General features: G+C 37.4%; 1 protein-coding gene across 2 annotated transcripts in view; it reads left to right on the top strand.

Annotated features, from left to right (window-relative positions):
- The window catches only part of PREP (prolyl endopeptidase), a 120208-nt gene that overhangs the window by 42085 nt on the left and 64987 nt on the right, over nucleotides 1-13136 (top strand). For both annotated transcript variants that reach the window (XM_035296416.3, XM_002806719.6), the window contains exon 7: nucleotides 8032-8137. In XM_035296416.3, coding sequence (XP_035152307.2) covers nucleotides 8032-8137 — 106 coding nt within the window. The remainder of the gene's footprint in view (nucleotides 1-8031; nucleotides 8138-13136) is intronic.

Below are 13136 nucleotides of genomic sequence, written 5' to 3'. Positions count from 1 at the left end.
ACATAGTTAAATTATTGGGAGTTTAAAACATTAAATGCTTTTCTGTTAATGCTCTCAATGTGAAGAAAGGCTTGTTTATTTCAGTCATTTGGAAAGCTCAGGTATTCGTCAAATGTTTGGTATTGAGACCGAAAATAGCCAGATTCATTTTAATAATAATAATATAGGTGTATTGTTTAAAATATATACCCATTTTTCCAGAGAGATTGCCATATTGAGATATTAGTATCTATTTCACACTTATCCTGAAGACTTATACATGTATGGTGTATATGTGTGTGTGTGTGTGTGTGTGTGCATGCGCGCGTATGTGTGTGCATGTGTGAAGTCCTCAGATGACACAATGGTAGAGCCAATGACCTTGTGAAATGGAGTAGCTTGATCAAGACTCTGGTCTGAGTGAATCACCATCACACCTAGGTGAGGCATTAACTGAAGACATTTTATAAAAACATTTATTTGGGACTAGATTCCCTGCAAAGTACTCCGGTTGCTACTTACCCCTCTAAATTCTGTGGTTTTGTAGGAGTTCTATTTCTGAATATGCTAAGTGTTGTGAACTCTGTGTCAGACAAGTACACGTGAACCTCCCAGAGTAAAGTATAAAATACATACTCTAACAATTTGAACTATGTCTAATGAGAGTTTTCTTGGACTGTCTTAGTGTAGCCTAGTACCACAGCATACACAAAGTAGAATTATTAATGAATTAATGTGGCTTCTTTTATGAAACCATAAAATATGATACCACCATACCTTATGCCCTACCTTTTGATAAATGTAAGTTAGTATGATAGCTGTTACTGGGTTCCATCTTCAAAAGTGGAAGCCAGGACTTAAAGAGGTATCCGTAGACTAGCAGAAAGTATGCCAAGGTAAGAAACCACTAAGATGAAAGGGGAACACTTTTTTTCTCCATTTTTCTGACCTCGCTGTCGAGAAATTTCACTGAATTTTGGTTTCTCAATGACTAGACATGAGAGAGGCTGGGAGTTCACAGATTAGCTGCCTCACAGCACTAAGCCACATTCTTAAGTGTGTACTTATTCAGCAGTTAAGTTGAGATCTTGGTTCTCCATCTGTTGGCTCTTGTTCTGTTTCTAGTTGATTCAGAACTTGGGCGGGCAGGGAGAAGTGAACGTTTATTGGGGCTGCCAGGGACACTGAGTGGAAGAACAGTAACTGTGGGCTGTGCTGTTGTACACAGTGCATATTTACAGGATATTATCGATGTCTTACATGCTGTCACAGATAAGCTTCCCTGGGAAGCAGAGTCTGAGATAGAAATTTGTGTACTGGAAGTTTGATGGGAGAGATTTCAAAATCTCTGCCTGTATGGTGAGCAAAGGTAGCAGAGGGAGAACTTGAACTGTGATGCAATCATCACAGAGGTGTCAGACAATCCTACAGTAACCCTCAAGCTAGGTGAGCCCTTCAGCATTGTCTTAACAGGAGGGAGAGGGGTCTGGGTCTTTATAAACCTACATGAATCAGTTGTCATATGTGGATGAACCCAAAAGAATGCATGACGTTGGGAGAGGGTGCATGCTCAACTTGAGGATGAGACCTGGAGAGATTCTCATCTGAGAGCTGTCTGCTCCCAACACCCATCAGCTGGGAAATGAGGGCTTCAGCCCCAGAGTGCAGCGCACACAGCATCCACCACCCATGCTGATGTCTGTCGGTGAGATATAAACTTGAGAATGAATGTATGTACTTGAGTATATGTTAGACATAGCTCTCTGTACCAGATAACATAAACTAGTATAACCTTTGAGTTTTGAGCACAGACAATTTCAAGAAACTAGGGGAATCCTACTTCTTAATAATCGTGTAAGGGCCATCAGTTCTCCAAAGCCTTCTCAGAATTTATTTTTCTATCCAGCTTACCACCTCGTAGATGCCCCTCTCTGGCACTCCCATCATACTTTGTACTTATTGCTGTGAATGTTCTGTAACATGGCTTTTTCTGTGTGTGTCTGTATCTGTCAGTCTGTCCTTCCCACCTGAGCTTGAGTTCTTGAAGGTCCTAGCCTATTGATCTGTATGTGCCAGAGCCTGGTTCAGCAGCTGGCACTTTGTAGACCCTTGATAAATATTGGTGGAATACACACCCCAGCTGTGACTGCCCTGAGAGTAGTGGACTGCAGCATTTGATGACTGGTGTTAAATTGTGTCTTTGATATGGGAGATGAGAAGCTGGCTGAGGATGGGAAGTTGACTGAGATTTTTCTATTAAGATAAGCCACTTCCGGGGATAGTCTCTGTGTCCACTCTTCCACCCTGGCACAGGAATATACTTCATCAAAAACCTTTGCCCTTGAGCTTGTAGTAGTTGGCTCTTTTGGAAAACTGGGCTGGACCACCCAGAAGATCCATTTTACAATGACTAGCGGTGTATTCAAGTACCCTTAACCAAAGCAAGCTGAGTGACTTTTCTTTTTCATTAAGTACCTCTATTCCACTCTGGGGGAAAGAAAAGTTAAATTTGAGGAAACCGTGCCAGGAAAAAGTAGCCAAGGCAAGGGGGAAGAGTGAATTACTCTCTGAGCCAAGGCAAGGGGGAAGAGTGAATTACTGCCTGAAGCCTGGAGATGAGTGTCGTCCCATCTTCAGGAGACATGCCTTTCTGCCATCCACCAGAGAAGGAGTGTGGGGCTATGGCTTTTGGCTTTTTTTTTTTTTTTTTTTTTAATAAACTCTCAGGTTTCTGTCTGCTTATGGAAAATAAAAAGCTTAGTGTCAGTGAATGACCAAATGTTATTTAGCCCGTCTGTAGGATACCACGCTCTCTGTACATCTAGATTTTTTCCTCTGTCCAAATACGTACTAACAGATGTTAGTACTTTCTTCTTTATTAGCATTTTCTAATTATATGTGATCAGTACTGTAAATATAATTCAAAGGATGACTTTGCAGAAGTAGACTGTCAAAGTAACCTACATATTAAAAATTGACTGTAATGAAAATGGTAGAGTTTTAGCCTTGATGTCTATTGATGTTATTTGGAATGCAAGCAGTGGATTTAATATCAGCAGCGTAAATGTTTCATTTATAGTAATTTTTTAATTCTGTTTTTGTTAATGTTTTATTTACATAAATGGTAGATTTTCATGAAGTTAAGTCATTTTACTTAAGGAAAATTTGCTTAAAATAATAAAGATTTAAATTAGAAGGAAGCCGTGAAAGCACAAATTTAGGAATTTGTGAATTTAGGAATTATTTCAAAAGTGGTCAGGCTAATATTATTGCAACGTTTTTGAAAAAGAAAACATCCGTGTTTGTGAATCAGATTAATTGCTTCTGGAAAGCACAGTTATTCTAGCTGGGATATCATGTCACTTAAAGGAAAAACAAAAAAAATAGTATTGTTGAACCTGAATTCAAACTGTTCCATGAAGGCCTCACGGCCCTTGGCTTCCCTGCTTTTCTACTTTTCTTTTTTTAAAATCCAGCTTTTAGGAAAATGACTTTATTCTGTTAACAGTTACATGCCTCCCACATCAACAGGATTTTGTCTTCCCCTTCCAGTTACTTCCAAAATTTGTCTTTTAAATTTTCTTGAAATTTAAAATCAGCAGTCTGAGTGTGGGCCTGCTAAGTGTGTGTTGATTAAATTTAAGTGGAAGAAGGCATATTTCTAGTCTGTATGCTTTGGGGCAACAATGACATACAAATGATTTTGAGACTTGACACCTTGAGCATTTGAAAATTCAACATTGTTTCCGGTTTAACAAATTTTAGTGGCTATGGAACATCTCTGGATTGCGATAAAGAGAATTATAAGGAAGACGACTGACTTAATTGGCATTGCAACGGCAATGTACCATGGGACTTCCTACTTTAGATTAAATATAAACTGCTCCAGCTATTTAGCACAGTCAGAAATGCTGAGAAAAACTCATTAGATGTGCTTGAGACAGCTGTCATTGAAGGTTTGGTGTGGTTCTTGCAGTGAATTTTACTGCCCTACCTTTCCTTTCTGATTACTGAATCACTACAACTGACTTAGCCATCATTTATGATTGAGGTAAGGTCACTCTAAACACTAAGCTGTAAAGAGTCTGTCTTTATTTAAAGGACAAGAGAACAAAAGCATGAAGTATTATTGATGCTGCTTTCAGTTATGTTAATAAGATTATAATTATGAGGTTGCTGATAATATAGGATGGTTTAAAAATAAGGTGGAACCAAAATTCTGAACACTGTTTTGTTAACCATTTATATTAAAGCATAAGGATAATAAAATATGTAATTCCCAAATCAATCAAAGAAGGAGAAATACCATACAAAGAGGAAAGAAAGGGAAAGCAAGATGTATAAAAGGTTCAAAATTAAAAATGTGGAAGCCAGTATGTCAACAATAAAAATTAATGGATACAAAATACAAATTTTTAGATTGGATTTTAAAGACTAGATTAGTTCAAATGTTGTTCATTTGTAAGAGACTTGTTTAAGACGTAATGATAGATTTTTGCCTCTGGCCGTGATGGTATAACTGATACTGGACTAGTCTTCCTGCTGCTAGAAAACTATGCAAAATAGACAAAGCAACTGTTTTAGATATTGATCAGTAGGCCACCCCAGACTGATCCAGGAAAGAGGTAAGTCCTACAGTCAGCCAGCTTTCTTCCTGGAAGTATTTTTTGGCCTCTGTCAGAAGGAGGAGTTCAGAGTTTTATAGTCTCACTGAACTAAGGATTCAAAGATTAGAAATCCGGGAGACTGAAGCCACTGGAATTTTCAGGGCAGAGTAACAAAAGGAGGGAACTATCCACTAAGAGTTTCAGAACTCTGCCTTGAGATTTCTGCCTCTGAGGTTCCTTGGAATCTTCTTATGGCTATTAAGCAGTGTGTACACTGACTGACACTTTATAATTCAAGCTAAAAACAACTACTAGGGGACTGTAAGCTGACAACTCCCAAAGGTTTAAAACGACTGGGAGGGAGACTTTCCCATTCTGACCAGTCAGAGGGCAACGACTTTGAACACCTGGGGTATTCAATTAGAGAGGCCATGCCTTAGCAGTAGTGCTGTATACTTTACCCAACAAAGCTTTGAAAACAAGTCTTAAATGAATCAAGCTGATCTGCCAACAAATTAACTGGTGTAAAATGTTTTACAGGCAGACCAGAAAATAAAAGAAATCCAGACAACGTTCAAAAGTCCAGAATCCAGTTAAAAAGGAGAGTCATTAGAAAAGAAGTAAGAAAATGTGACATATAGCCATGAGGAAAAATAGTCAATAGAAATCAATCTAAAAATATGTTCCATATCCATTAATTTTTATTGTTGACGTATGGCTTCCACATTTTTAATTTTGAACCTTACATTCATCTTGCTTTCCCTTTCTTTCCTCTTTGTATGGTATTTCTCCTTCTTTGATTGATTTGGGAATTACACATTTTATTATCCTTATGCTTTTAATATGCATGGCTAACAAAACAGTGTTTAGAATTTTGGTTGCGCCTTATTTTTAAACCATCCTATATTAAGATTATCAGGAACCTTGCGATTATAATCTTATTAACATAACTGAAAGCAGCATCAATAGTACTTCATACTTTTGTTCTCTTGTCCTTTTAATAAAGACAGACTCTTTACAGCTTAGTGTTTAGAGTGACCTTACCTCAATCATAAATGATGGCTAAGTCAGTTGTTGTGATTCAGTAATCAGAAAGGAAAGGTAGGGCAGTAAAATTCACTGCAAGAACCACACCAAACCTTCAATGACAGCTGTATCAAGGAGATCCAGAAATAACATAGAGTAGAATTAACATATACGGATTTATAAAAAGCTATCATAAAAAATACTTTTTCAAGATCTTTACTAAGTGTTAATGTAATGACCAAAGAAATAGAAAATATAAAAATGAACCACATACTCAAAAAGCCAAAGATAACAAAATATTAAAAGCAGCCAGAGGAGAAAACACACATTACGTATAGGGAAATAAAGGTAAGAAATGACACAGACTTCTCAGTGGAAACAGTGCAAGTCAGAAAACAGTGGAAATATACCTTCTTAATGGGGTTTACCTTGATTGCCATATTTCATACTACAGCCTCAGCTGGGCGCAGTGGCTCACGCCTATAATTCCAACACTTTGGGAGGCCAAAGCAGGTGGATCACCTGAGGTCAGGAGTTCAAGACCAGACTGGCCAACCTGGTAAAACTCTGTCTCTACTAAAAATACAAAAATTAGCTGGGCATGGTGGTATGTACCTGTAATCCCAGCTACTCAGGAGACTGAGGTAGGAGAATTGCTGGAACCCAGGAGGCAGAGGTTGCAGTGAGCCAAGATTGTGCCACTGCACTTCAGCCTGGGTGGTGAGCAAAACGCAGTCTCAAACAAACAGAAAAACTGTAGCTTGCCCACCACATCCTGTCTCCCTTACCCAGACCTGTTCATGTTTTCCATGGCATTTATCATAATATACTGCATAATTCCTTATTAATGTGTTCCTCTCCCTTTTTTTTTCCCGATTTGTTTACTGATGTATCTTTAACACCTAGAAAAATATCTTGCACAAAATAGCTGCTTAGCAAATGTTTACTGAAGGAGAAAATGAAAGAATAACAGCTATTGTGTTAGTGTTTACCAGAGAAAAGGAACCACTAGGATGTTTGTATGTAGTGTATGTATACACAGAGAGAGAGGATTTGTTTAAGGAATTGTCTCATGTGATTGTGGAGCCTTGGCAAGTTCCAGAGCTTCAGGGTAGGCCCACAGGCTGGAGACTTGAGGAAAAGATACAGTTGAGTCCAAAGGCAGTTGGCTGGCTGAATCCCTCCTATTCAGCAGAGGTTGGTCTTTGTTCTGTTAAGATCTTAACTAATTGGATGAGTCCCACTCACATTATGGAGGGTAATCCACTTTAAGTCTGTTTACTTAAATATAATCTTATTTAAAAAAAAAACTTCCCAGAAACATCTAAAATAACATCCAAACATCTGGGCACTGTGACCTAGCCAGGGTGACATATAAAATTAACCTTCATAATAAGCAACTCTCAAACAGTACTGCTAAGTAAGAGTGTAAGTTGATACCAACCACTGTGGAGAATAATTTGGCAACATCTCATAGAGTTGAATATGTGCATATCCTACTACTGAGCAGTTTTACTTCATTATATACACTGGGAAGCATTTTAGGTCACAAACATGTTCAACAAATTTTCTAAAGAATTATTTGTAATAGTAAGAAAAATAATCTAAATGTTTGTGGGTACAATGATGGATCAAGTATATTTCTAAATTGTAATACTGTACAGCTGTTAAAATGAATGAACTAGATTTATACATATCAACATGGACTTATTATAAAACTTATATTGATTGAAAAAAATTAGTTGCAAAAGAATATATATAGTTTGATACCACATATCAATTTTTGTGAACTCAGAATAATAATATATTTTTCATATTAGATTTTTTTTAATCAGGATTCTTTTTGCTACCTAAGAGTCTGCTGTTTTATACTAAAAAGGAAAGTCTCTGAGCATAGGCCTTTCATTACTGAGATCTTGCAGTGGAAGGGACTAAAAATATGGATAAGCAGTCGTTCAGTAGACACGTGTCAATGTGACCAGTGTGGACCAGAGTGAATTTCTTGCATCTACACCCATTTTTGCTAATTCTTACCAAGAACAACAAACTTTAAATTATGCAACCCATGAGGAAACTTTAAAGTCAAGGATATTATATTCAGAATGCTGGATTGCACATGTTTTCAGTTTAAAAAATAGAAATTCAAATAAAAGTTACCTTGAAGTCATGACATTCAGTTACCTCTACTGATATTTTCAACTAAAATAATTCACTGTGTTTTGTTAAACTATTATTATGAGTAAAATAAGATAAATGTGGTATTCGTGTATTTATTCAGATAACTTTCTTATCAGATCATGAGTTTGGGGCAGAGACACTGCCTTTGAAAATTAACCTTAATTTTTTAACTTAATATTCAACAATATTCTCCCAAAAATATAATCTAATTAGCGCCCTGTGCTATTTTTTTCCTTTTTAGTTATCAGATGATGGCCACTATGTCTTGTTATCAATAAGGGAGGGATGTGATCCAGTAAACCGACTCTGGTACTGTGACCTACAGCAGGAATCCAATGGCATCACTGGTGAGTTATTTTTTAGACACAGATAATTATTCCAAGAAACTTCATTTAAAAATTATTTTGGTCTTTTGGTTTCCCAAGACCTTTTCCTATTCTACCACATTCATGTCAGTTCATCTGATTGTTTTTCTTTTAGTATTTTATTTCGTGTTCTTTTAGCATTCCATAAAATGAGGGAAAATGGAATGAAACTGTTGCCTTTACCATTTTCGCTGTAGATTGGGATTAGCCACACTTTCTGCACATAGTATGAAAATATCCTGTGAGTATTGCACATGAAGAGTGTGAAGGAGAACCTGACCCTTTTAATCTATAACTATTTAGATTTAATGGTGCAGCTGGGCATGGTGGCATTACACCTACAATCCTAAGGACTCAGGAGGCTGAGGCAGGAAGACAACTTAAGGCCAGGAGTTGGAGACCAGCCTGGGCAACATAGGCAGACCCTGTCTCTAAAATAAACAAAAAAGGCATAATGTTGCAAACTGTCATAGGCAAGGGTTATTAGACCAAGGAGAATGGCTAGATTAACATAATCAGCAGAGTGGCCCTCAGTACTTACGAACATAACAGCCTGCATTTGCTTGCCAAAGCTTTACATATCATGGTAAGCATAGAACCAGCCAGTTAGAAATGGTGGAAATGCCTCATTTTAAATGTTTTTCTCTTCCATCTTCTCTATCATACCAGCACTATCATCAAGCACAAAAACTTTTCAGCTGCCCAATTTACTATGCTGAAAATTCCCAGGCCCAGAAATCCTATCAGATGCACTGGCACCCCAGTAAGAACAGACACTAAGCTAATTACATTATCTTCTAGTTAATACAGAATAATATTTTATAGAGGGTTGACATAGATTTTCAAAATACTAAGTGCATTTCTGTAATAATGTATTTACCTCATTAGTTTCTAATCTGTGTTACATTGTGATACGAAAATATTTGTATGATTGAGCATTGCATCATTTTTAAACTTCTCTGAGCAAGATCTGCATCCTAACATTAGATACTACAGAGCACCATTCGTACATATACTAGAATGAAGTCAGCAACTTTTTTCCTAGAGTTAAATATATAGCCATTTAATAAAACTAAGTATTTTTTTTCTATTAAGAAAAGAGAAAAGCTGGTTTCTTGACACCAACATCGATCCTGGTGTCAAGAAAGTGTTTGCATTCTCTGTCAAGGCAAACCAGGAATTGTTCACTTGAGTTGCAAGTACAGGTCTTCATAGAACTGAGCAAACCTTTTAAGATTGAGCCTGAAAGAATCAGTGACATCAGACATTATGGTGCTGTTATTCTGCACACATGTTCCAAATATAGAGAAAATTGCATTCACATATTTCTATACTGGATTATTGCTATATCCACTTTAATAAGGGATCATAATACTTTGAATGAAACTTTAAGGGCTGGCAAAACTCACAGAATCCCTCTTTGTTTTCCCCCAGCCTCTCAGTTCTTATCTTCCCCTCAACCCTGCTATTTTGTTATTGCAGTGTTAGCATTTAGAGAAGAGAGTACTCAAGAGATTGGGATTCCAGAAGGAAAACAGTACAGAGGGACACTAGGCTCTCAAAAACTAAATTCTAGATACTGCAGCCAAGAATGAATATGAAGAAGAAAAAAGGGGAGCATCTAAGAAACACTTTGTGGCCGTGATCCATTCAGAGCTCCAGGGAAGCCTCATCTCTTCTCTTAAGGCCTTCAACTGATTGACTCAGGCCCACCCAGGTTATCCAGGATAATCTCTCTTCATTCAAGTCAATGGATTATGGGCCTTAATCCCATCTACAAAAATACTTTCACAGCAACACCTGTATTTGTGTTTGATTGATTAACAAGGGACCCTAGCCTAGGCAAGTTAATAGCAAAAAGACCAGCACAGTGAGCTCATAGAAAACCATATGGAACAAACAAGTCCAATGGTACTAGCTGATTTTGTTTTTTCATAAGACTGTTAAACTGATCAGTGTTTGGGTTTCAGTGAGGCATTTGGCAAAGTATGTCATATTCTGTGGACCAGAAAGCAGAATGTGAAGTGAGTAACATAAGATAGGTGGATTTGAAGCTGTCGATTGCTTTGCTTTATATTTGTAGATAACATAAACTTCAGAGTAGTTATTCTTTTGAATGGTGGTCCTGGGATTCTGAAAGCTCTCGACAGTTGCAGCTGTTGACCAAATGGATATCAGTTTTCACTCTTAGGTTCAAAAGTCAATTGTGCAGGATTAAGATTAGAGAACTCTTGTTTGCTTTTTAACTGATCACTGGTTTCATTTTGAATCATTGATAATTATAACTTTAAAAAAACAAGTATTGCATGTGATTGTTTTACTATTGAAGAGATTAAGTAAATTTAGTCTATAAAAGGGGAGACATGGCAGATTGAAATAGGGATCATTAAATTAAGAAAAAAAATAGTTCCTTTTAAGTACAGTTGGCTATATTGGGACAATAACCATAGCCTTTCAAATCTCCGCTCTGCCACTAGATTAACTGGTTACCCTGGTAAAGTTTTTTTTTTCTCTCCCTTAATATTTCCATGTCTACAAAAAAGGAAATAATATCTACCTCATGGGGAATTGTGAGGAATAAGAAAATGCAAAGACAAGTCCTTAGCAGGGTTTCTGGCATACAGAGGGTTCTCAAGTATTCCTTCTTTTTTTCTTTGTTTCTTGACTGAAAGGGGAATATTTAGAATCACCATACTTTAGTTTTAGGTAGCTTAGAAAACTAGATTGAGGACACCCCTCTCCCCCCAAAAAGAGTGTGTCTTCAGATTCAAAGCTGCTCTAAATACAGATTTTCAAATTAACTTATCTGCAAAGCCAGATTTATAATCACAAAAGAAGAGACTGAGAGAACATGTCTAATTGTGCAGGCCGATCATTGAAAATTCAGGGGTGCATATGCCCGGTTGGTGACTAGACTAACTCCTAGGATCTTTTTTGCTTTTTTTTAACCCCCTTCCCCAATTTTGTTACCCTTTTTACACTAAAAGAAGAATAATTAACATTTAACTTAAATGCTAAATGCACTAGTTAACTTGAATGTTAGATGACTTAGACCTGAACAACTGGTGCCTGAAAACTCAATCCATATTGTGAAACCTCACGTTTCATATTACTAAAATCTGTACCCCTTTTGATATCCTAAAGCCTTTCTGCTGGGATTTTAATCTGTTTTCCCTTAAAGCCAAGGGGAATTATCAACATTTTTGTATAAATTAGTTATTTATATATTTAAGATATCACTCAGTTGTCTTTTTTGAGAACTAAATAATTTCACTTAGATGGCTCATTTTTAGGGGGCTTTTTATGCTCTCATTTCAAAATGCACATGGGTAGGTTTTCTTGGGAGACATTACCATCATCTGTGTCTCCCAAAAAAACCTGCCTTTTGTGCATTTTGAAATGAGAGCACAAAAAGCCCCCTAAAAAAGGCCAATGGCAATTTAATGTCTTTTAAAAAGACAGCACATAGGGAGAACAAACCTATAACAGCAGGATAGAAAATATCTTAGCAACCTGAAAGTTAAATGAGGTCTGTATGAATTGAAACTGGATTCATTTTGTCAACTAAGTATGGATTTCTGTTCTTTTGCTGCCTTATGGGAGTGTTCTCTCTGTTGTTCTCTGACTCTCTAGAAAACCTCATTTCTGCCATTTACATTTGCAGTATTTTCACTTAAGAATATGAACACATTTGTTGCAAGCTGTGGATCACATCCTTTATCTAGTAACTGTTGAGGCTGGCAATTGCTCCTTCTTAACTTTTTGAACAGGTAATTTTCATGACTCACCTTATGCACCACTGTGTAGAAATGGAGTTAGGCCTGTCATCTTAGCTCTTCAGAACTTCAGAACAGCTAAGCAGATCCTCTCCCAACAGTCACGTCCTCTTCTCCACTGGCTTACCAAAAAAATGTGTGCAGTTACTACCTTCTTGCTTTGGGAGAAGAGATGTCTCTGTCAGGGGTTACCAGGCTTCCTTGTACTTTTTTTTTTTTTTTGAGAGGGAGTCTCACTCTGTCGTCGAGGCTAGAGTACAGTGGCACAATCTCAGCTCACTGCAACTTCCACCTTCCGAGTTGAAGCGATTCTCCTGCCTCAGCTTCCTGAGTAGCTGGGACTATAGGCGCATGCTACCATACCTGGCTAATTTTTGTATTTTTAGAGATGGGGTTTCACTATGTTGGCCAGGATGGTCTTGATCTCCTGACCTTGTGATCCACCCACCTCAGCCTCCCAAAGTACTGGGGTTACAGGTGTGAACCACCGCGCCCAGCCTTCCATGTACTTTTGATAGATACCTTTCTCTCAAGAGTTGCTCCTTCTCCTCCTTTCCCCCATTCTGATTTCCTTTTCTCTCCATACAAAAACACTTTGTGTGAGGATCTGTGCACTGCATGAGATTAGAGATGTTGCCTGTCTTGTTCCCCATGGAGTTGCCAGCACCTAGAACAGGCCATGTTGAATTCACAGCAGGTATGCACCAGCTTGTCTCAAATGATGTTCCCTTTAGGGATCCTTGTGCTCAGGTGGCCTTGCTCGATAAGCTGTCCTTCCTCTGTAACTGTTACTGACCTCTGAGTGTTTTGAATCTTTATCCCTGTGGCTTCCTAAATTTTTTTTAATTAAATTTTTGGTCCTTTATTGAGCCCTGAGAATGATGGGGTTCTTTTTTTCATTTCTTTATATTATGTGAGCAGAAGATTTTTTTCTTTTCTTATTCTGCTGCTTGTTTAAAATCAAAAGTGAAGTATCAAAGTATCATTAAAGACACCAGGCTAGCATGACATTTTATTAGTTCTGCAGTAGAAAAGACAGCTGAGTCTTGACTCCTGTGATCCTTGATGTGGTTCATGCCTGCAGATTTGTTGAAATTAATAATCCTGAACCTTAAAAGAAAATAATTTGTCTAGATTTTCTTATATTTTCTAAACCTTTCTAATCAGTATTACTTTTGAAGTATGTATATAATTTGCTTCCCAAG

Source organism: Callithrix jacchus, chromosome 4, assembly GCF_049354715.1.
Source record: "Callithrix jacchus isolate 240 chromosome 4, calJac240_pri, whole genome shotgun sequence".
Taxonomy (NCBI): Eukaryota; Metazoa; Chordata; class Mammalia; order Primates; family Cebidae; genus Callithrix; species Callithrix jacchus.
Note: the sequence above shows the minus strand (reverse complement) of the source record. Positions and strands in the feature narration are given on the sequence as shown.